The sequence below is a fragment of the Rattus norvegicus genome, chromosome 1 (assembly GCF_021556685.1).
Source record: "Rattus norvegicus strain SHRSP/BbbUtx chromosome 1, alternate assembly SHRSP_T2T, whole genome shotgun sequence".
NCBI classification, from domain to species: Eukaryota; Metazoa; Chordata; class Mammalia; order Rodentia; family Muridae; genus Rattus; species Rattus norvegicus.
The window spans coordinates 151,103,876-151,127,616 of NC_141534.1; the positions used below are offsets into that span (position 1 = coordinate 151,103,876).

The 23,741-nt window shown below is 38.8% G+C and overlaps 1 protein-coding gene across 30 annotated transcripts in view; it reads right to left on the reverse strand.

Annotated features, from left to right (window-relative positions):
- Positions 1-9,490: 9,490 nt before the first annotated feature.
- Zfand6 (zinc finger AN1-type containing 6) overlaps positions 9,491-23,741 on the reverse strand; it is a 70,642-nt gene continuing 56,391 nt past the window's right edge. For 8 of the 30 annotated variants that reach the window (XM_087656191.1, XM_087656219.1, XM_087656199.1 and 5 more), the window contains 6 exons: positions 22,459-22,629; positions 22,120-22,225; positions 20,880-20,980; positions 15,239-15,283; positions 12,295-12,408; positions 9,491-10,412 (listed from right to left, as the gene is read on the reverse strand). In XM_087656191.1, coding sequence (XP_087512317.1) covers positions 10,264-10,412; positions 12,295-12,408; positions 15,239-15,283; positions 20,880-20,980; positions 22,120-22,225; positions 22,459-22,612 — 669 coding nt within the window. In that variant the 5' untranslated portion in view covers positions 22,613-22,629 and the 3' untranslated portion in view covers positions 9,491-10,263. Of the gene's footprint in view, positions 10,413-12,294; positions 12,409-15,238; positions 15,284-20,879; positions 20,981-22,119; positions 22,229-22,458; positions 22,837-23,741 lie in introns of all 30 variants that reach the window. The other 22 variants (XM_087656162.1, XM_087656152.1, XM_087656166.1 and 19 more) reach the window with 4 other exon arrangements.

The window sequence follows — 23,741 nt, forward strand, 5'->3', positions numbered from 1 at the left end:
CCCACACCCCTCCCTCCTCCCCTACCCTGGGCCTACCCTCCATACCATCCAGCACCCGCCCCAGGACCACCCCATTCCCACGCCTCTCGACTGCCCCGCATCCTTCCTGGCCAGCTCCTGTCCCAGAACCACCCGGCACCCGCCCTGGGACCACCCGGTTTTCTTTTCCGGCGAAATCCACGAAGCCAAGACCACCGCTTCGGTTCGGATATACAAAGCAATCTTCCTCATCAACCCTAGATGTGCGGAAGCCCTGGGATCGCCCGGCCCTCGCCCTGCCCCAGATGTGCCCCGAATCATGGGGTCGCCCCGCCCTCGCCCCGCCTCCGAAAGGGCGTCTTGTCCACGCCTCGCCTTGATCCTCCCCCTTCCACCCTCCACCCTCCCATCTCCATCCCGGAACTGTCAGACCGTTCCGCCCCTATGTCTAAACCTCCCCCTTCCGGGTCTAGCACCTGGGCCCAGGTACTGGTCTCACCTAAAACGCCCAAGACCCAAAGCCCCGCCCCTATAGGTGTTTTATTTCCATAATCTCTGAGGCCTCGCCCCTTTTCAAAGCTTCCCAGCCAGACCCCACTTCCAGTTTTCAATTTGGGATCCACCCAGTGACCCCATTTATTTGTCTAGGTCTGCCTCCAGCTCCTCTGGTGTCATTGGATACTTCAGAAGCTTTGTCCCTAGCTCATCTGCCTGTGTAGCCTGTAAAGGCTGGAGTTTGAGCCCTCATCTAGAAAAGTGTGCCACGACTGTGTTAAAGTCTTGGGGTTCTTCTGTCTCTGCCTTCTTCCATACAGTACTGGTGGGGAGGTGGGGGTCGTCCACTTCACAGTAGATACAAGAATTCGATTTGTTAATGTTAGTTGATTTCCAAATGAAAGAGTGGGAGGAAAACATATAGACTCTGGGGCCAGAGATGTTAGAAGTATGGCTAATCACTGACTAGAAACTTGGGCGTCCACTATAGTTGAAGTTAGGTTTCAAGGAAGTACCTCTCAGACTGTGGCTGTGTTAGTGCAAATGCTTTAGAAACATAATCTGATAAAATAAAAAAAGGGAGGGGGTTATTTGAATTCTTTTGTATTCGTGGAGACCTGCCTTATGGTCTAAACTGTGATCTATTTTAGAGAAAGCTCTGCTAAGAATTTGTATTTTCTGGCTGTTGGAGAGTTTAATGTTTAATATTGTCAATTTAACTATCAGATTTAGAATCACCATGGAAACACACCTCCGCATGTCTGTGCGTTTCCAAAAGGTTAAATGACTGTGCAGCGTCACCTCTTGGCTGGAGGCTTTGAATAAAGGAAACATGAATCTGGACAGCAGTATTCATCTTTTTCTGCTTGCGGATAATGGATGCAATGTGGCCTGCCTTCTCCTCCATCCTGTGCCATGCCTTCCTAGTACGGTGGGCTGCATCTCCTCAAACCGTAAACTTAATCTTTCTACCCTCAAATACCTCTTGTCAAGTATTTGGTTACAGCCATGAGAGTAGTAATTAATACAGATGGAATATTCTGTGGATGTGTAAGGTTGGTCTCATCTAAATTGGACTCTAAAGCTTCTTTATTGAGTTTTAGTCTGAATGACCTACCTACTGTTGAGAGTGCCATATCAAAATCACCCAAATTATATCAGAATCTATGTTCTTTTTAAGTCATTGGTGTTTGTTTTACGAAACTTAAGAGCTCTATCCAAACTTTAGTGCATGTAATTATTACTTTTTTAAAAGATTTATTTATTTATCATATATAAGTACTTTGTAGCTGTCTTCAGACACACCAGAAGAGGGCATCAAATCTTATTACAGATTGTTGTGAGCCACCATGTGTTTGCTGGGATTTGAACTCAGGACGTCTAAAGAGCCATCTCTCCAGCCTGATTGTTACATTTTATATACTTTTTATTAATCTGTAGTTAAGTGAGTAATCTTTTTATTAATAAGTAGCATCTTAGTTTCTTCTAGTTTTGATTTGACATCTACTTTAGCAATTATCAGAATAACAGTGTCCTATTCACTTCGTAAACTGAGTGGTACCACACAGGTTTGTTCTTGGAGACAAAAGACAGTTGGTTCTTATTTTTCAGTCCAGTCAACTAGTCTACCTCTCTGAACTGAGAATTGAAGATAATTTACTTTAGGTAATTGCTAAAATCATTGTTATTTACTATTTCTTTTATTTATTTATTTATTTGTCAAGGTTCTCATTCTGGTGCTGAGGCTAGTAGTCCGGGCTAGTTTCAAAGTTGTGCCTACCTTTCAACCTCAACTTCTTGAGTAGTGGGACTGCGGGCATCATCACTCCTAGCAATTCAGGCTATTATTGAGAGAGGCATACTAATTCCTATAAATGTTGTAGGTGGGATGTTCATTTCCCCCAGTTCAGACTAGGAGTTTGCTTACTTGCTGTATTGGACACAATGGACTGTTCCTTAGTTCTCCTTTGCCTACATATTTCTGTCACGAAATTTACTTTTTACTGTTTGCTTGGCTAGTCTATGTTTCTTCACCTTCTGTGATTCTCCAAGTATACTCTGTAGTGCTGCTAGCTTAGTGGTCATGAATTGCTACTATTTGTCCTTGTTTGAAATGATGGTGTTTTCCCATCTGTTTTAAAAAGCAGTTTTGACAGGTTGGCAGTTATTTCCCTGCAGGACTTAAAACCTATTATTCCATGCTTTCCTGACTTTCAGGATTTTTGTTGAGAGGGTCTGATGTTATTCTGGATACATTTGCTTCTGTGACTTGATACTGTTTTCTTATTTCTTTCCCGTTGTTTCTTTTGTACTTTTGTACAATGTATAATGGAGTTCTCTGGCCAACTGCCGATTCTAAATGCCCCTTGCAATTGTCTTTTTCTGTAGTATAATTTTTTTCCTGTAATTTCATTAAGCACATCCTCTGTGTTTTCAGTTACTTCAGATCCTTCCAACCCATGGATTCCTAGATTTGGTCTCTTATTTACTCTTGTAAGTTGTGATATGCTTTTATTTTTTGTTTTAAAGCATGTCTTTAATCCCAGCACTTGGGAGGTAGAGGCAGGTGGGACTCTGTGAGTTCTTTTATGTAGTGAGTTCCAGGTCAGTCATGGCTACATAGTAAGATCCTATTTCAAAACAAACAAAAACATTCTCGATTCTCATGCTGACTTTCTCATCTGTTTTGCTTACATCTCTGTTGCTCTTTCCGGGACCTGAAGGCATTTCCTTCCTTCATCTGGTTATCTGTATACTCCCTGAAGACATTAACCATTTTCACATGTAAAATTTTCAAACCTTCATTCAGAATTTTACCTATTCCTCCCCTCCCTCCATGTATATGTGTATGTCAGTGTCATGTAATCCTTGTTGGCTGGCCTTAAACTTACTCTGTATCTGAGGACTATCTTGAATTCTTGAGCCTCCTAACTCCACCTTCTGGGTTTTGAGATTGCAGGTGTGTACCATCAAGTCTAGGAACGTGGCTGGGGATAGAAAGGGCAGGTGCTCTACCAACTGAACTATGTTATCAGCCCGTCAACTCAAAATTACCTTACAGTATTCTGGAAGTCTCATCTGTAAGTCTGCTTTGTTTTATGAAAGTTCAAGGTTTATGTGTCTACTTGCTGTTTGAATACCTAGTCACTTCTCCCCTGCTGGTTGAGAAGGCCCTTCATCTCTTGAGATCAGTTTATTTTGTTACGTTGGCCTATTTATGAACTGTTCTATCGGAGATACAGTCTTCCACCAGTGTCAGGTCTTCATTATAGAATCAGTGTGGTTAAATTTTGGAGTCTGTGTCAATTTTCACCTTGCAGTTTAAAAAAAAGTAATTCTGGACCTTTTAAATCATATTAAATCATTTAAATCAAACATAATTTGCTGGGATTCCTGGGACTGCACTGAACTTACCAGCCAGAACAGAGAAGAGATTGAGTCTGCATCAGTGAACATGGACCAGCTCTGTTCCATCTAGCTTTGATTTCTTGTCTTAGTTTTTCCTGACATCAATGTTATTTACTTTACTTAGACCTACAAACAAGTACCCTTTTTGAAGGTAAAGCAAACTTAATTCCTTACTCGAACCGTTCATGTTGGCATGAATACTGGCATGTTTATATACTTTAATCTTAACAGTTGGTTCTAGTTATCAGTTATGCTAATTCTGTTAGATTTTCTAGATAGCATGCAAAATGCAAATGAATACAGGTTCTCTTCTTTCCCATTCTGAGTAGCTTTTCCGAGTCTAATAAATGAGCAATATGAAATAGTATGGAAAGGGGGAGCATTTTTACCTCATTGTGCTTCAGGGGTTAAGTATTCTTTTCTTTTCTCATTACTTAATATATTAGGTAGGCTTGGGATATATTTTCCCTTTTCTTTTTTTTAATCTATAAAGTTCCTTTATTTTTCTGTTTTTTTTTTTTTTGGGACCATGAATGGTTGTTAGATTTTTCTATCTATATCGCCATGATGATGATTTTCTTAGGTTGATGTGCTATCGGATATACAACTAGCCCTGTAGACCAAGAATAAATCCCGCCAGATTATGGTATATAGTTCTTAAAATACATTTTTTTTTTCTGGTTGAAGTTTTTGTTAAAGACTTTTGCACTAGCATTTATGAGAAACACAACCTGTCTGACATCTCACAATGTATTTGATAGGATACCTTTAGAAATCATTCTCTCAGGGCTGGAGAGATGTTTCAATGGCTAAGAACACTTGCAGCTCTTACACGGAACTTGAATTTGGTTCCCTGTAATTCCAGTTGCAGAGCACCCAATGCCCTCCCTTGACCTCTGTAGTAGGCTGGCATGAGGTGCTATGGTTTGTACATGCTGGGCCCAGGGAGTGGCACTATTAAGATGTGTGGCCCTTTTGGAGTAGGTTTAGCCTTGTTGGAGTAGGTGTGTCACTGTGGGTGTGGGTTTTAAGATCCTCATCCTAGCTGCCTGGAAACCAGTATTCTGCTAGCAGCCTTCAGATGAAAATGCAGAACTCTCAGGTCAGTCTGTATCACGCCTGCCTGGACACTGTCAAGCTCCCATCTTGATTGAATCTCTGAACCTAAGCCAGCCCCAATTAAATAATTGTCCTTATAAAAGTTACCTTGCTCATGGTGTCTGTTCACAGCAGTAAAATCCTAAGACAGGTACACATACATATGTGCACACAAAATAGCCATAGTTTTGAAATCTCAAAAAAAAAAAAAAAAAGCATAAAAGCAAGCATTCATTCTGCCATTACATTGTACAAGAGATTGCAAAAAAAAAAAAAAAAAAAAAAAAAAAAACCCAAAAAACCAAAACAAGGGGCTGGGGATTTAGCTCAGTGGTAGAGCGCTTACCTAGGAAGCGCAAGGCCCTGGGTTCAGTCCCCAGCTCCGAAAAAAAGAACCAAAAAAAAAAAAAAAAAAAAAAAAACCAAAACAAAAACAACCCAAAAAACCAAAAACCAAAAAACCCCCTTAAGTTTAATTTCTGTTTTAAGTGTTCAGATTCACTAGCTTACTTAACAGGACTTTTCCTTTTATTAATTATACATTCTCTTTAATGTATAAACCCAGTTCTACCTATGACCTTAAGAGTTTGTTCCTGTGGCTGGGTTTTCATCAACTTGACACAAATCAGCATCATCTGGGGAGAGGGAACCTCAGTTGAGAAAATGTCTTCATCAGATAAGCCAGTAGGAAAGTGTGTGTGACATTTTCTTAATTAATGGTGTAGGAGATCCCAGCCCCCATCACATTGTTGTCAGTGCCACCCTTGAGCAGGTGGTCTTGGGTAAAACCGAGCAATCCAGAGGGAACAAGGCAGCTCCTCCATTGTTTCTTCTTCAGTTCTGGACCTTACTGACTCCCTTCAGTCATGGATGGATTGTGATCTGGGACTTATAAGCCAAACCATCCCCTTCCCCAAGTTGCCTTTGGTCATGGTGTTCATCACAGGAGTAAACAAACCAGGATAGGAACTTTTAAGGAACTGGCCAGTTTGTAGGCATAGAACAACATATATATATATATATATATATATATATATATATATATTATATACACACATACATATATATACATACATATATATATATATATATATATACACACACACACACACACACACACACACACTATTCTATATTACCTACCTACCTACCTACCTACCTACCTACCTACCTACCTACCTACCTACCTACCTAAATCTTTCCATGTTCCTGGTATCTATACTGATGGCCCTTCTTCCCTCCTGATAGCAAGCACTGCCCCCTTTTAACATTACAGATTGTTAGTGATCATTGGGAACTCTCAGGGTTTTAGTTGTAAAGGTCTTTCATTGATTATATTCTATTTATCTCATCTACACATTCCTCATTCCACTTGATCTTAAAAAAACATTTTTTAAAAGATTTATTTTGTATATATGGATGTGTACCTGGGAATTACAGAGACACTATGTGAGATATGAGAATCCAACCTAGATCTTTAAAAGTAACAAATATTCTTTTTTTTGGTTCTTTTTTTCGGAGCTGGGGACTGAACCCAGGGCCTTGCGCTTCCTAGGCAAGCGCTCTACCACTGAGCTAAATCCCCAGCCCCAGTAACAAATATTCTTAACTGCTGAGCCATCTCTCCATCTTTCTGAATAACCTTAATATCCACACATTAAAAGAGGAAAAGCATAAATCTAAGAAGCTGGTATAAAAAGGATCAAGTACATCGATCCTTTCCTAAAAATCCAAAGAATATTCAGTTAAATTATCTAGAAATTCTACACAAGAATTCTAGCCATTATCAGATTTGTATAAATTATCTTTACATCAGGAAAATGGGGCTCTTGCATTGTATTCTTGGAGTAAAGGAAACATTCATGCAATACAAGTGAACAGCTCGAAAAATTAAGGGACACAGAAACTGCACATCAGCACAGGAAGAACTAGAAATAGCAGAAGTAATTTCTTTTACTATTTAGCACAGTGAAACTGGAGGACTAGAATTTTATCGAAAATAAAAGTAACGCTTAAGCTGATTCAGGATTTTTTTTTTAAGCATCACCCAATTTCAAAATGAGGTCATCAAACATCTTGATAATTAACATTTTCCTTTTTACTACTCATCTTCAGGTAAACAAAACAGGATTAATCATAATCTTTGGTTCATGATACTTTGCATTGGTTCAAAAGCCTGCTTTGGCTTATCAACAAAAAAAGACTAGCAGGTCTTGAACCTGCTAGCTCAAAAGCTGGGGCTGCCACTGCCACTCCCCAACCCCGCTGCCTCTCATCTAAGGACAGTGCTTCAGTATCGCACTGGCACCCTTCTCCCTGCACTGGGGCATGCCAGCTAAGTGTCCTCTACTGAGCTGCTCTCCAGCTCCTATTTTGCACTCTGCACGGAACTCACATTCTACCCACTACTTCTTCAGTGAGGACTCAGGTTATTTCTAGAGTTTAAGTTTATCTTAACGCACATGTAAGTTTTTCTTGTGCATGTAGTGAAACTTCTAGAGTACAGGATGTATGAAAAGCACAACTTTAAAAGGTACCCCACAAACTGACCAAGAGTCTTCACAAACAGCTGCCACTGCTTAGGCTTCAAACTTTTTGGGCAAGTGGTTGGGTATAAAGTTGTTATTCCCTTGTGGTCTTGATTTGCACTATATATAGATTCTTCCACTGTGTAACCTGCCTTCCCATGTTTCTGCTGGTGAGTACCTCCAGGTCTGTTAGAAGGTTTTACTCTCTCGAGTTGTAAAATGTTGCTTTAGATTTAACATTTTCCCTAGTGTGAAAGCATTGCTTCCCTTTTTCTACAATAACCACTGTTAATCCAACTCTATTTGTCTCCTTCCCCTGAAGCAGCACACTAGCACACTGACACCGAAGCAGAGCTGCTCCTTTTCTAGAGATCTAGTGCATCTCATTGCAATCTCAAGGTAACTGGTGCAGATCTGACACTACCGCAGGAGGTTATCTTCCGGTGTTTCAGTTGACTGGTGTAAAACTGTGACAACTGGTATTATCTTGCTGCCTTTATTGTGTCTACTGATCTCATTCTCGATTTATTAAGGTTTGCCATTTTTTAAAACAAATCATAAAATGTTCAGATATTGAGTGCTTCTTCTGGCTCATGGCGTTTTGCTCCAGTGGTTAGGATATAGAACAGCACCATTCTAAATATAAACAGGAAAATGGGGCAGCGTGTCTGTTCCTCACTATGAAATAGTCTCCACTTTTTGGGAGATTTTTCTTTTTTTGGAATGATAGAGCTTTTTACATAGTATCAGTTTAAAGGCATTTCTTCCTACAGTTTTGTTTCTTAACTATACGTGTGTGTGTGTGTGTGTGTGTGTGTGTGTGTGTGTGTGCCTACCCTTGAGTGTGGTAGAGGTCAGATGACAACTCTGGAGTTCGGTTCTGAAATCAGGCTCTTTTGGCAAGCACTCTCACACTTAGCTATGTCACTGCCCCCCCAAGGATATAGGTCTGTAGAGTGCTGGCCTAGTGTGCAGTCTGGACGACATCTCCAGCATTACATACATTTGCATAAATTAAGCATAGTGGCAGATATCCTCAGCTACAGATTAAATCCAAGGCTGGGATACAAGACTCTTCAACACCCTCTCCCCCTCTTTATGGTTTTTGATATAGAATTTCTCTGTGTAGCCCTGGTTATCCTGGAAGTCACTCTATAGATCAAGCTGGCCTTGAACTTAGAGAGATCTACCTGCCTCTGCCTCCCAAGTGCTGGGATTAAAGGCCTGGACCACTAACCAGCTAATAAATCTCTTTCTAATCCTGTTATTTTACTAATTACAAATAAGATCTATTTTTATTTTCCTTTCAGGATAAAGTCTCACTGTATATAGCTCTGGTCTGTAGCTTACTGTATATACAGGCCTGATTAGCCTTGGGCTTGCAGTGATCTGTCTGGTAAGTGCTGGAATTGCAGGCACATACCACCATGCCTGGATTATTCTATCTCAATCTACTGAGACACACTGTGGTTAATCCTCATTTAAATTTATTCATGTGATCAGAATATATACTTTTAACACTAAATCATATTATATATATGTTATTAAAATTAAACATTTTTCCATCAAGAAATTTGTACTGTAAAGTACAACCATTGTTATTTTTAAGCAGGCTAACTTCTAGAAAAGTTTGGAAGCCAGAGGACAAATAGGTCTTTGTAGGGTCTTTATAGTACATAATTCTCCTACTGACACAATTTGAATGCCTCTAATCCTACAAAGTAAAGAAGCTCATTAGATTTTAATTTGGTGTAAAAGAGTGCAGGACAGTCAGATGAGGGTCAAAGTATATCACATCCAAGTTACTTGGCTTTGAAACTATTCTAATGTCTTCACTCACAGGAATATAATTTGTCATAACACCTAAGTCATAACTAGAGGTGAGACAAGTAATAGTGGTGCTCTTACCATATTAGGAAAGCAAAGCCCTAAAAGATTTAACAAGACAAATAACTACCAGAAAGAAGAGGGAAAAGTAGCACTTTTTTTTTTCTGGTTTTCCTTTTTATTTAATCAAAGACTGGTGAATAAACATAAATACCGCACAATGACCAGATCATTCTTCATACTGTGCACACACAGACCAATGAACAGTAATCGCAAAGAAACTTGCAGTCAGCAGTGAAATGCACTCAGCTTTTCTTTCCCTTGTTTAAAAAAAAAAGGAACCGAAAGCCACAAATTTAGAATCTCGTCAGCACATATTCTGCTGTGACAAATGATTCAAACATAAATAGTGGATGTAAAGAAACTATATGCTAACATATGTATAACCTTTGTTAATGAAAAACCAAACAAACAGAAGCAGCCGTAATGATTAAGATACATTCAGTTACTGATAACTAGTTGTACCCAGAAGGGCCTTATCAAAAGGGAATCGTGCTGCAGAGAAAAGCTATATATACATACACAATGAGAAATAAACTGCAAGATCAACGCATGCATGTTTAATACTGGAAAAAAATCACAGCCCTCCAGAATTTCTCCACATTTGTTATAAAAGCCCTCTGCACTCAACTAAAATTAAAATGATCTTAAAAGTATAATACTTCTTTTCAGCCACAGAAACTGCAATGGAAATAAATGTTCAGAGTCATTTTCAAAACAAAAACAAAAATCTATTCTTCTGATGACATGCATGATTCAACGGTCTATGCAAGATACGGTGCTCTACATTCCCAAGGACTAGGAAAAAAAACCTCAAGTCAATGTTTAGTTTGCAGATAGTCAAAGGATTTTGTATTCCAGCAGGAGTTCAAATCTTCTGGATCTTTTCACCAACAACTACTGGATTTTCTTTTCTGATTTTCTCAGCAGCATCAGCTTTGTAATTGTAAGAGCAATTGTGAACATCTGAGTAACGGTGCACACCACAGTAAACATTTCCACACCGGCATTCAAACCCTGGAAATGGATGAATATGTGTACAGCATGGGTTAGACAGGAGCGTGAGATATTAAGTTCTTCCCACAGTTAATGCTAAGTAACCCTGTCTCTAAGTCTCTGAAGAATACTGTAAAGTTTCAAGAGCTTCATTCTCAACTCATTATCAGATAGCTTCCTGTCTTGCTCCCATCTACATATACTTATTTGTACGAGGGCAAGGCTGATTTTTTCTCCAAGCTGGTTTCTTCACTTGTGATATGCTCAGTTTCTTCCTAGGAAAAGGCTGCTAAACTGAAAATGGATCATTTTTAAACTGAAAATACACAATGTAGAAACAAGCCTACTGTCAGAACAACTGTAACATTTAATTGACAGCAGACCAGTGACTCCAGAGACGTGCTGCTGAGTGACCTTTAATTTCCCCCTCTGCTAAGCTCTCAGGAGCTCTCTAAGTGAACAGTTCTGTCTGGGGAGATGAAGAAGACCCTTGAAGCAGATTTCTGTGGGCCAATATCCTCAGAATCAGAGACAATTCACTAAGCTTCTCTAAGTCTCACATATGCACTTTTTAAGGGGTCATGAATTACTCTAAGGACCAGGTGAGTGTCCAATATACAAAAACACCCAATAAAAGCTACTTAATTTTAGGGCTATGCCCTGTGAGCTCAGAAACTCAGAGTGACAGTGATTGCTTTTATGTTAGTGTGCATTTGGGAAAACAGAGCTCAGGAATAATCAATATCTAATCAACAATTGACATTCACTGTCTTTACCACATTTTTAACTTTAAAAACATATTCTGAAACTAATAGAAAATTGAAGCAATCAAAAGCTAAATTAGATGAAAACTAAGTCCTAAGCCTTGTGATCAGGAAGTCTGAAACTTCATGAAACTTTTAAATGATGTCTTTGATATTAAATATGTACATCTTAAATTAAATATATATTGAAGGAATGGGGAAGTTTAGGTTATCTTTGACATCATACTTTAATCTCCTCCCTCAATGCCAACTCATGTTTCAGCAAGAAGTAGATCCTAAGGTATCATTTTTTTTTCTTCTATTTTTGCGAGAGAGGTGGTCATGTAGCATATGTTGGCCTTGAACTTCTGATTCTGCCCCCAATTCTCAAGTGTTGGGATTATAAGCATATGCTACAATGAAGCATAATTTTCACTCAAAATCTTACTGTGCTCTGTTCATACACCTGATTTTTATACCTGTATTTGGTACTATGCCAAAATAAATAATAAAAAAAATCAGCAAAACTATTTTTAGTTGCACCACTTTCCAGTGAATCCCAGAGAATCCCAGGCTTACGCTGGCCATATCCATAGCGCTGATGTCAGAGTGGAGGGTGCACTCCCCTTGACAGGCCTCTACTTCCCTTTGTTTATATAAACTGACCACAGAACTCCTGTCCCTGAATGTCCAGGGCAGTCTGACTGAGTTTAATGGACATTCTTTGGATAGTTCCCCCTTAACAATTATGACAGCTGAGTTACCAATAATATATATACCAGTGGTGGCTTCTATACAGCACCAGGCTGCTTTGCTTTTACCTCAATGACCATGCGTGGTCTATGATTAGCACCACTTTATAGGAAACACCTCACAGTTCACCAAAGGCCCCCAAAATACCATCCCCTTGAAGGCAAGAGATGCACCTTTGCCCTTTTCCAGCATTCACAATAGCTTTACTTGTCAGATACTCTACAACCCAACTGAAGTAAATTTTTAAAAGCTTAAAAAAAAAAAAGAAAAGCAGACAATCCTAAAACTGACATGTACCTAATTCCAATGCTCACAGAGGCAGCAGCTATCTTAACTGGTCAAAAACAGTGTGCATAAGTTATTCCAAAGCGTGATCTTAACTTTAAATCATCCAAAGAGGCCCTTACCAGTAAGTCCCACTTTCTTCCTGCACATGAAACAGCGATTCTTTTTTTGTTTTGGTTTTTCAAGAGACTTGCTTTGCTCTTCAGATGGCTGCTGTGTCGTATCTGATACTGAAGCTGACAAAAACAGGAAGGTGGCAAATTTAGCTACTTAGTAAGATTTGGAGTTTGGGTGGTGGTTAACTCACATCCCATATTATCCTATGCATCTGTAATTTAAAGACTATCTGAGGAACTGATTTATAGGTAGAAAAGATACTCAATAATTTTCCACTATTTACAAAACAAGACCATCTGATCATTAAACGTTATGTGTACAAACAGGTAGAAGGTAATCTGTAATAGACAAATGGTGCTTCTAAACACTTGCTTACAGATTTTCTTCTTTTGGTGGGAAGGGAGAGAGACAGAGAAAGACTGCCCGACACCCAGGAACTCTGAGGGAATGTACAAGAAGAAAACAGCCATATGAAAACTTCTTAACACTGCTCACAGTCTTCTAAATAGACTTCTCAGAAAACAGGAATACTAATGTTCTTAGAATGTTTCACATTTTTACGTGAAGTCACTTAAGCCAAGTGTTGTGGCACATGCCTATAATTCAGTACCCAGAGGATTGCTGTTTGAGCCTTGTTTACAGGATAAGTAAAGTCCAGGCAAAGCAACAGAATGAAAAATCTTTCTCAACACTATCCCTAGTCCCAAAAGCTTTTAAGATACTAGAAAAAAGAATCAGATACATGGAAACTTTAAAATGATGAAATTATGATGAAAACTTAAAAACAATACATTTTCTGCCTAAAATCAAGAGCAGATGCACTAAGACTCAGGTTGAATGGTTGCTACTAAACCCTGTAGATGTGTCCTTTCCTGTTACTTGTCACTCTGGCCCTCCTAAGTGCCCCAGAGACAGAGTCTATAACCTACTTGGAAACTGTAAAAGGCCTTCAAATGGTTTAAGTTCAACTCGCCCATTTTGTCATAACCAGGGCCTCCCAGGAGTCACTGCTCTTCCAACTATACTGGGAAGAGCAAAAGGCTTTCCCATTTCAGCTATGTGTGTTCTTCAATGTCAAGATCTAATACCCTTCCCTCATCAACACTCTGGGCAGCTTTCTACTCTATTACCCCTGCTATTGGCACCAACCCAACCCTCTCTCTATTTGTCTGCTGCAGTTCACACTCTGATGGCTCCCCACCATTCCCCATTTTAAGGTCCAAGGACTTTCACCATTCCTGTCACTCTCTCTGGCCACATTAGATCATTCCTTAAGCTGCCATTGCTTGAGCCATGGGAGGGCTGGAGTTCCTATGATACCTCTCTCTCACCTGTAAGATCTTGTGAGGTCCTTGTTGTGCATGATCTTTAGCTACTAACTCCATTTTGTCTTTCCTGTTTCAGCTGCTGTAACCCACAGTTTCAGAATAAGAAACCCTCTCCTGAGCTCCTGTGGTATTTTCTAACCTGGCGTAACTGGATTCTGTGAAGGCAGGAACCTGTCTCATCATTCTTGTTACCAGAGCCTACCCTGCTGCTACTGCCACTCAAGGAATAACTGTTGGTGGATCAGTATTAGATCACTTACCTACTATATCTATGAAGGACACTCCCACAGCCACAGTACAGCTCCTCTTAGAGAAGCTACTTACAGCAGATACTCAAATACAAGAGTGGATTATAACCTGCTTATGTTAACTCATCTAGTATTTAAAAATATGACACAAACAAACGCCATAAATTGTAAGTGAATGGATGGTAAGGAAGAATTTTGCATACAAAGCCTCTACTAGACAAATGAGTGCTTGGATTACAGGTATGAGTTACAATATCTGGCTATACTGTGTTTTCAAACAAAATAGGTACACAAACTTTTTATTTTCTATAAACAAGTGCCCCTAGAATGTGAGCTTACTATGGACAAAGAGTGAATATCTTGTTTAAATCACCGTCTTTAGAAAATTATTAGGTAAAGCTTGACTCTGTAAACAAACTCAAAAATAATTATTTAAACTATATTCAGAAATAAGGCTGAATATTGTCTTTAAAACTTGTAAGCTACAATATCTAATCTGTTCTCTATAAAATGTGGTAGTCAAAAAATTAATTCTCAAATGTCAATAACAAGATGGCAGATTGTAAACAAAATTGGTTTAATTACTGAGACAAATATTAGAAGTATCTGGAAATGAAGAAGAGTAAAAATTCATGTTCTCACTCTGAACACAAGTGGTATCACACACGTCAACAGTAAATCTGCCCTTAGCCTGAATACCTAAGACCAATCACCAGGGCAGATGCAACTTTGAAGGTAAAGACTGGACAGCTGTGTGGAAATGCTCGTAGCTAGAACTCGCATTTAGACTGCTGAGTCCTGGATATAGCACCAAGAGATGATGGCAGGGAACATCTGCTCAAGCCCAACTCTTAGTACAACCTTAAACAAGCAACAGCTAAGTTTAAATAAATTCACAAGTCAGAAATCTGTGAAAGACAGATTCCAAGACATTACTGTTTCCTTGGGTTATAGTTAAGATATAAGACCAGAGAATGCCTTATCCAATTCTGTTTATATTGAAGAACTAGTCAATCATGAATAGAGAGCTATGTAGTAGGCAAAGAAGCCAAAGAACCATAGTCTTTCTGAGTTTAAAGCCAAAGTCAGGACAGTTTCTTCAGAACGAGATAGGTTTTCATATAGGAAAGTGAGAATTAAAATTACACCACCAACTGTTAGTAATTAAGAACACGTGACTGTCTAGTCACACCCACTGGCCATACAGGTCTGTGGAGGAGGCCAATGTAACAATGTAAAAGAGGAGAAATAAACTGTAGTATGCTTTCTAGCTGAATTGCTAACTGGAATCCTGCTAGACACAGTGTACTGGCCATTATTGTTAAGATACTTCAAAAAAGCACTAGACAGGTAGGAGTGGTTTTACTACCCACATGGAGGATCACATTCAAGAGGAACAAGGCCCTCTGCTCTGGGTCCTGTAAACAGAAAAAGAATAGAAATGTAATAGTAAGTACATAATACAATTTAAACCCTAATTCTCTTTGGGGTATATTCATAAACACAATGAAAAACTAAGCTGAACTTAAAATGACATTGGTAGGTAACCGCAAACACTATCTTAGTATGTTTACTTTCTCTTGGTAGGATACAGTACCTCTATATAATAGGATGTATTTTTCCTCAGACAATCTTGGCAGTTCTCAAGAATTAGACAAAGCTTTTTTGGCACTGAACATTTTCAGGACCCAAGCACGTAAGAGAACTTGACCATAGAATTCCAACCCAGTGAAGGGCCAGAAGAGTGTTTCTGAGGAGCTCAATCATTCGGTTTACTTCTGCTATGCATCTAGTGAAGACATAGAACAAATGCTCCCGAGGCATTCACTGCAGATAGTTACAACCAACTAATCTTAATTTTTTTAAATCTGGATCTCATTTTCCTAGATGTGGGTTTAAACTGAGTAAAATGTAAGTTCTTCCTAGTTTAAAAATCCTATGTAAAATAAGAAAAAAAGTTAACTTCCATGAGAAAAATCACATTAGCACTGAGACTAGCATTCAAGAGAAAAGCGTGCCTCGTCTATTATTTTCTAGGAATACCATTAATTCTAGGCCTGGCAAGACAGCTCAGTGGGGAAGGCACTTACTGGCACACCTGATGCCCTGGGTACAAAAGGAAAAAAGAAAAAAAAAGCCACACAATGAAAGGACAGAACAACGCCAGCAAGCTCCTCACCAAACAAGGGTGTGCTTCATTCTCTTCAGAACTCTAAGTGAAGATGAGTTCACCTGGCAATTATCCTTAACTCTTTGAGAAAGTCTAGTTGCTTTTCAAATCATCTACAGTATTCAGAATTCCCATAATGTGTAAGTGTCCTAGTTTGCACACAGTAAACAATGCTTGTTATTGCTACTGCCTGCAGCACTCTGCTGGGGCACGTGTTAATTCATTATGGGTTTGCTTTTGCAGTTCCCTGGTGACTACTGATGCAGAGAATTGGTTCATTTGCTGACAGTCACTTTGTACATCTTCTGTGGAAAAATATCTATTCAGACCCTTTGCCTATTTTTCTTTCCTTTAAAAACATCTTATTAATTCTTTGAGAATTTCCAAAGCTCTATTAAACATTTTTATTAGATTCATAAATTTTTAAAGATTCATAGAATTTATGTGAGTGTTTTGCCTACATGTATTATGTACCACATGCATGTTTGTGCCTTTCCAGCTAGAACTGGAATTTTGGATGGTTGCCAAGCAAGCACCATGTGGCAACCCTTTTTTTCACTGGATTGTGTTATTCTGCTTTCTTTCATTCTTTCTTTCCTTATTTTTATAGCCACCACAGATTAAAACTATGAGCCCATGCATGCTGCCCAAATGCTTTATCGTCTAGGAAATTTTATTTCTTGTTTATCCATCTTTATTAAATGGGTGATGTAAAACATTCTCTGTACTGCTTTTCCATTCTTTTCATGAAAACAAAATCATCCATTTATCCTCTTTGGTTGCTATTGCTTTAGGTGTCTTATCTATGAAACTTCTAATCTAAGGCCACAAAATTTACACTTGCCTTAAGAGTTTTTACAGTTTCAGTTCTTATATTTATGTAGGTTTTGGATACGTTGTGGGTAAACTTTTACATTTCTTTATGAATTCATTCTTTAATCAGGCTTTCATTTTCTTACTGGATGACCTTAGACTTTAATATAGACTGCCCTTAAGCTTTTGAGTGTATTTCTGGACTATCAATGCCATTCCACTGGTCTATTTGAGTCCCTTCACAACAGCACTTTACTCTAGATTACTGTATCTTTTAATAAAGCCTGAAGTTGGGAACTATTAAGTACTGTAACTTTTTCAAGACTGTCTTGGCTGTTTTCAACCATTCTTTAAAATCAGATGAAATCCCTGATTTCTACGCCATTTAAGCTTTCCTAAATAGTAGTCCCAATTTAGCTAACAGTTCCCCCACCTGCCATGACCTACTGATCTAACAACTCTCCCTAAGAATCCTGGTTCTCCCTGCCTTATTCTTTTTTTTTTTTTCTTTTTTCTTTTTTTTTCGGAGCTGGGGACCAAACCCAGGGCCTTGTGCTTGCTAGCAAGCACTCTACCACTGAGCTAAATCCCCAACCCCCCTGCCTTATTCTTGACAGCCCAACCTTCCAAAAAGCGGATTTATTCTACACTAAAAAGGTCTACAGTCATCTTTTATCCTAAGTCTCCTTTAACTCCCAGATCAATTGAACAACAATACATAAAACAAGAATATCCTTTATTGGTTGTACAACAGTCGAATAATTTTAAATTTCCCGCTAGGTGGGCATGATTCAAAAATAGTGAAAATGCAGAGGTGAAAAAATGTCAGGGAAGGATAAAGATATGAAGCCAGGAGCTCTACATCTCAACCCCATCTTCTTTTCAGCCTGCAACACCCAAGACCTGGGAGGGCTGTAAGGGTAACCAAAGTTCAGCTCTATCTTCAAGGAAGCCAATCCAGTTCAGCATTGTTGAATATACCAAGATGCATATATAGTTTGTCTTTAAGCTAGTTTTTGTAAACTGGAAATCTTAGATTGTTTTAAGAGCTTGAGAAACTGCTTGCTATTTTTTAAATTTTTTTTTAAAAAGGATAATTAGATAACATACAGCAATAGGCTAAATTTTCATTTAAGCATGAGAATTAGAGCCAAGATGCCAAACGAAAGCATCACCACCTACCTGGAGGCATCATACCATAATAGATATTACTAACAGATGAAATGCTATTCTGAAAGCCCCAGTGACACTGGAATACACATGGATAACAGGCAGCTTGTCTAACCAGCTGACCCTACCTACTTGGGGAACAAAGAGGACTGGACATGCCAGCAAGATGCACACAGTGAATCCCAGCTCACAAGCATCTCACTGTCTTGTGGAGGGAACACGGTCACAGTTGGTGCCGGGGTTCCAGCTCCCTGGATCATGTGCCTGTGCTGCAGAGGCCTTTCTGTTTCTTTTCAGTCACTCAAAAGATGAAATGATGAAGCATCATTCTCTGCTTTGTTCAACAGGCAAATCATGTGTAGGGCGTGTGTACTTTTAAGTATCTATATACAGAGGAGCATATTTACATTTGTGTTGACAAAACAAAGAAAATATTTTAAATTTAAAAACAAGTTAAATGTTTTTAAGGAGGTTATTCAGGGATATAGCTGTAGGTCAAGGGTTTGTTCTGTAAACATGAGGATCCGCCTCAGTCCCCCAGAACCTACACTTATGAAACAGCTGGGTCCACTGGCACATCCTTGTCCACTTGTCACTTTAGACAACTTGGTAAACTCTGGCTATGTGATAATGAGAACAGTGGATGGCATCTGAGGAAGACGCTCTCATGCTCCAGCTTCCATGCCTACACTAACTCACACAGACATCAGAGGATGCTACTGAGAGCCTTCACAAGCTGAAAACTAAGTCTTTCTTAACTGTGGGTGAAACTGAAACTTACATCTGATTTGTTGAAGATTCTGCTATGCTGAAGTTTGAATGCTGTCTTTAATGAACTTAAAAGTTAATACTTATCCAAATGTCATTCAAAGCATTCTTATAAAAAGAGTGTCTAACTTTGAAAAACATTCTGCGGTCTTTCTAATGACATAACGACTATCCCGGTTAATGCACTCAGGGTGAGCTGGAGGAAAACTTTGATGTTCTCCATACATCAGAATGGTGTAACGTACCTACATTATTGCACTATTAACTCACCTACCTTTATCAACTATTCAACTCCCATTGCATCTTTAATCTTTGTTCATTTTGTTCATTTTGTTTTGTTTTTCTAAGACCAGGTCTCACTATGTCCTGGAACTTGCCATGCAGAACAGACTGGCCTTGAATTCACAGAAATATGCCTGCCACTGCAGGGATCAAAGGCATGTGCCATCACACCCTTTAATTTTATGATTCTTTTCGCACACAGCACAGTTCTGTTTAAGACACATATAACTCTCCCGAGTGAGTGGCAGCTTTGTTCTTTTTCTTCTCTGCTAACCTCCCTCTCAAAACTGTTTGCTCCTGGGATCTCCACTTGGTTGTGTCTGTGGCCTGAAACTAATCAGGATCCAGATGGCTGTTTTCTGTTCCTTACCTTCCTGCTTTGCTTTTAAACTCTATTCTCACTTTAACAGCCTATACCAGACCATCTAAAATTCAGCAACAATCTTCTTCACTTTCCTTTTACCTACCTACGCCTTCCAAATATTCTCTCAAATTTTACATTTACCATCTCTGCCTCACTCAAGGACATTTTTCTGTAATAGGCTACAGAGATGGCTGAGTGTTCAGAAGCACACACTGCTCCTGCAGAGGACCCACATTCAATTCCTAGCACCCATAGTGAGCGGCTCACAACTGTATGCAACTTCAGCTCTGGGAGGACCAGATGCCTCTGGTACCTGTACTCACATGCTATGGTCATACACATAAAAATACATATTTAGAAAACCCTTTTCTGTAACTAATACCTTTCTGTTAGCCTCTCCGTCAAAAGCAATAACATCACTGTCACTGTAATAAAGCTAAGCTTTGTTAGCACTGTTACTCTTTATAACTAGTGGATAACCTAACATTTCCCCTTTTCTGAATCTAACATAACCTACCATCCTTACTTTCCTTAAACTTTTCTACTTACAAAAATACTGTACACTAATTATACTTTATGAATTTATAGTAATATGTGAGTTAGATCAAAATATTTATGTTGGTCACATAGTATATTCACTTCCTACTTCAAAATCTGCACAAATAGGAAAATATGGTCAAGGGCTGACTAGGCAAGAAATAAAGGATATCTATATTATTTAATATAAAATTCAATGACCAAGTTGAATATTTCAGATCATCTGTCAACAGAATGCCTTTAACATTCACGATGCAGAAGTCAAGGTATTGTCTTTTTAGACCCTGCCACGGTGTCGCACAGCCCTGAACTTATCTTTGCATAGTAAGCTCCCTTGGCTGACAGGATAATAAAGCCTAGCAGAGATCAGGAGCCTCGTAAATGCCTCCCCATTGCAAATGCCTTCAGATACATTTCTCAGAGTTCTTGGGTCACTTGAATCCATGAAACCAGGATGAAAGCATGGGGTGTCACACTGTGAATGCAAGTAGCTGGATGTGACCACCGCACTGTAGTTCACATGGGGAGAGGAGTGCCTGGGACCAATAAGAAAAGCCTCTTGGATAATCAGTCAAAGCCAAAATCAGCAAGGTTCCTGCAAACCAGTAGTCCCAGTGCTTCGAAAGGAGAGTTTTGGTATTTAACTATTTAACACAACTGAACATAATAATATAATACTTCTATTTGGTCACTTGAATTACATTTTTCAAGCATATTTGAACCTTTACTCTGATCTAATTCTGTAAGTGGAAAATGAATCCCAACATTCTAGTCAATTAAGTTATTTGAGAATATAAAATACACTTCTCATAATAAAACTAACAAAGCATATACGAAGTCCCCACATCTATGCTAGTACCTGGCCTACAGAACTCAAGTGTTAAACACACACATGCTATCATATGCAAACCTTGCAGGTCTTCTGTCTCGGATACTGCTTTGTCCACTGATGTACTGTCCACTTGGGAAGGTGCTACAGATTCTGATAAAAGTGACTGATTTGATACAGGGCTAGAAAAGCAAAAGATATATTTTTAACATAAAGTTTTTTAAAATTAGTTTCCTAATTTTAAAGATAGGGGCAGTATTCTGTTGTCCAGGATGGTGTTAAACTCAAGCTCTTGCCTCCTTTACGTAAGTGCTACTGCACTTAATATTTCAGTCTGAATAGATCTTCTAAGTACACGTACAAACTAGAAGGACACAGTTAAGTACCACTTCTTCTAGAACACAGACACACGTGAACCTAACATAATCATAGGGCTTGGTAACTACAGGCTAATTAGGGACAAAAGGTTATGTTCTGGAAACCAAAGCAATAGTGCATTGTTTTTGTTTTTTTTTTAATACATTCCAAATATCTCATGAATGCTCTAAATGAAAACTAACGAGATGCAGCCTTGCTTTAGAAACTTTAAAACATTGTAAATGAACACCTACAATGAATTTTTAAAAAGAAAGCACAGTGCAAAAACTTAATTAGCCTACTTTATAACAGAAAATGGAAATAAGTCTGTCCTTCCTTCCTCCCTTCCTTCCTTCCTTTTCCTTCCTTCTTTCCTCTTCCTTCCTTCTTTCCTTCCTTCCTTCCATGCCTAAGGAGAGCCTAAAACTTCATAGTTCAGCCTAGCCTTGAATCCCAGTCTTCTTGCCTCTGTTTCTGAGGCAAGTCTGAGATTATACAGGCATGCACCATGACTTTCAGAACTTAAAACACGTATTTCTGCATGTATCTCTCTACCTCTAACTTTAGAGCTAAAAGCAAAAATATATTATAATAAAATGGAAAAATTAGTATTGCTTCATGATAAAAACAAAGAATCCGAGGCAATCCTCTTCTGATTCAGGGCACTAATATCTGCAGACCGAGGACTGCAGTGTGAAGAACGAACTTCAGAAGCAGACCAGTGTGCAGTGTGAGAATAAAGGAAAAGACGTCTGAAAGGGGCACTGAAGGCTTGCAAGAGCTCTCGTTCAACAACAAAGAACAGTACAGAGCATCTTGCAGCTAGTGAGTAGCGAGCAGTCAGATAGGGTTCTAGGCCAGCAAATCCTGCAATAGCTTTAAAGTGTTCCTTAGTGAAGTGATTACAAACTATCTTAAGATCAATACTCTTTAGTTTCAGGTATCTTTCAGAAAGTAACCTTACCCTGGCTGCATAGATGAAGACGTAGAATCTAGCGCCGACTGAGCGTCTGGGACACTGCCATCTGCGCACTGTACTGGTAAGGATTCAGACAGACTGCTGACAGAAGCTGCTGCAATACAACCACATTGCAGGTTAATATTCTGAGAAAAGCAAAGGAAGACCAATTCCCCACAAAACACAGTACATAGGTTTCCCTTCTTTAGTATGTCCTACTTGGTTTTTAATTTTGTTTTAGTGATATGAATGTAGCACTCTATACATGACAGAGAGTGAAAGGAAGTATTACATATACCCCATGTGTTGTCATGAACACTGCTGTGCTTTAACTGGATTACTTACCAGGTGGGCTTATTCTACCATTGCTACTGTTCTGTCTTTGAAGATGTTCTTTATAGCATACTGAGCACATGCCATTTGTACGAGGGTTTCCATAAAATCCGCAGCCAGTGGAGCAAAGCATAGGTGCTTGGCTGTGATTAGTTTCTTGCGCCATGTTCTTCTGTTGCACACCTGAAATTGGCACAGAATTAGTAAAGAATCCCAACACTAGACTTCAGTGTTACATTATCCAAATCTGCCTTCTATAATGAAGGGAAAACCATCGACATGCTCTTTCTCTAACTATGCTATGCTATCCCTTGACACAGGGCGAAGGTAAAGAGCAAAGGACACTTGGTGAACTCCTACTTCAAGTTACTCTCTGTAAGCAGGTCTGTGCTGGCTCAGAAAGTATACAACTTCCCCAGAGGAAGCAACCTTTACCACCCCAAAGTTAACTTTAGTGTGGACTCTTAAAATAACACTTTATGTTTTGCTATAAGTTATAACTATGCAATTTCTAAATATTTAAAGTTTTGTTCAAGTCTGCCTTAACTTGTGATTTATTATGTTTAAAGATTACCACCTAATATAATTTTTGTTCTGGTGAATATGGAGAACTGGGCAGAATATGTTGGTGAAAGGAGAAATGGGAGTTAATCATTTTGGAAGGTAATTTAGCAGTTCACCTCAAGAGTCCTGTAGAAGACAAATACTGCTCTCTGAACCAGCCCTCTGTTTCATTAAGCATGATAAGCTACAGAATATCTATAGTATAATCAGAAAAAGAACAAAGAATACACAAAGATGTGGATCGTGGCATGTTTATAATGTAATTAAGAAAAATGTTTACTTTTTAAAGCATTTATAATTTTAAAGAGTAAAATTAAAATCTACTGGGACAGAGACATTAGTCACTGCATGCTGGGACTCAGGAAGTATTTGGGAACCACTTGAAGGTGATAATCAAAGCAGATGGAAGAATTTCACATGGTTTTTCTCCCAGAAAGCAACTGGTGACTTGGCACAAACAACCCATGGCAGCAAACAGTAATAGCTGGCTTATTAAAAAGAACATCTTCTAAAAGAAGGTTATTACAGACCAAAAAATAATAGATACTCGAAATAGAAAATGCTTTGTTACTGAAATTGCCTTGACTTGGTTAAACACCAAAGAAAAGCATTCACTGTTCACAAGGACGAGAGTTTTCTCCCTCTGAACGATTTGAAGATTGTTGAAGGTAAAGATATATCAAATTTAATAATCAATAATCACAAGGCCCTTTGTCTAGGTTACAAAAAGA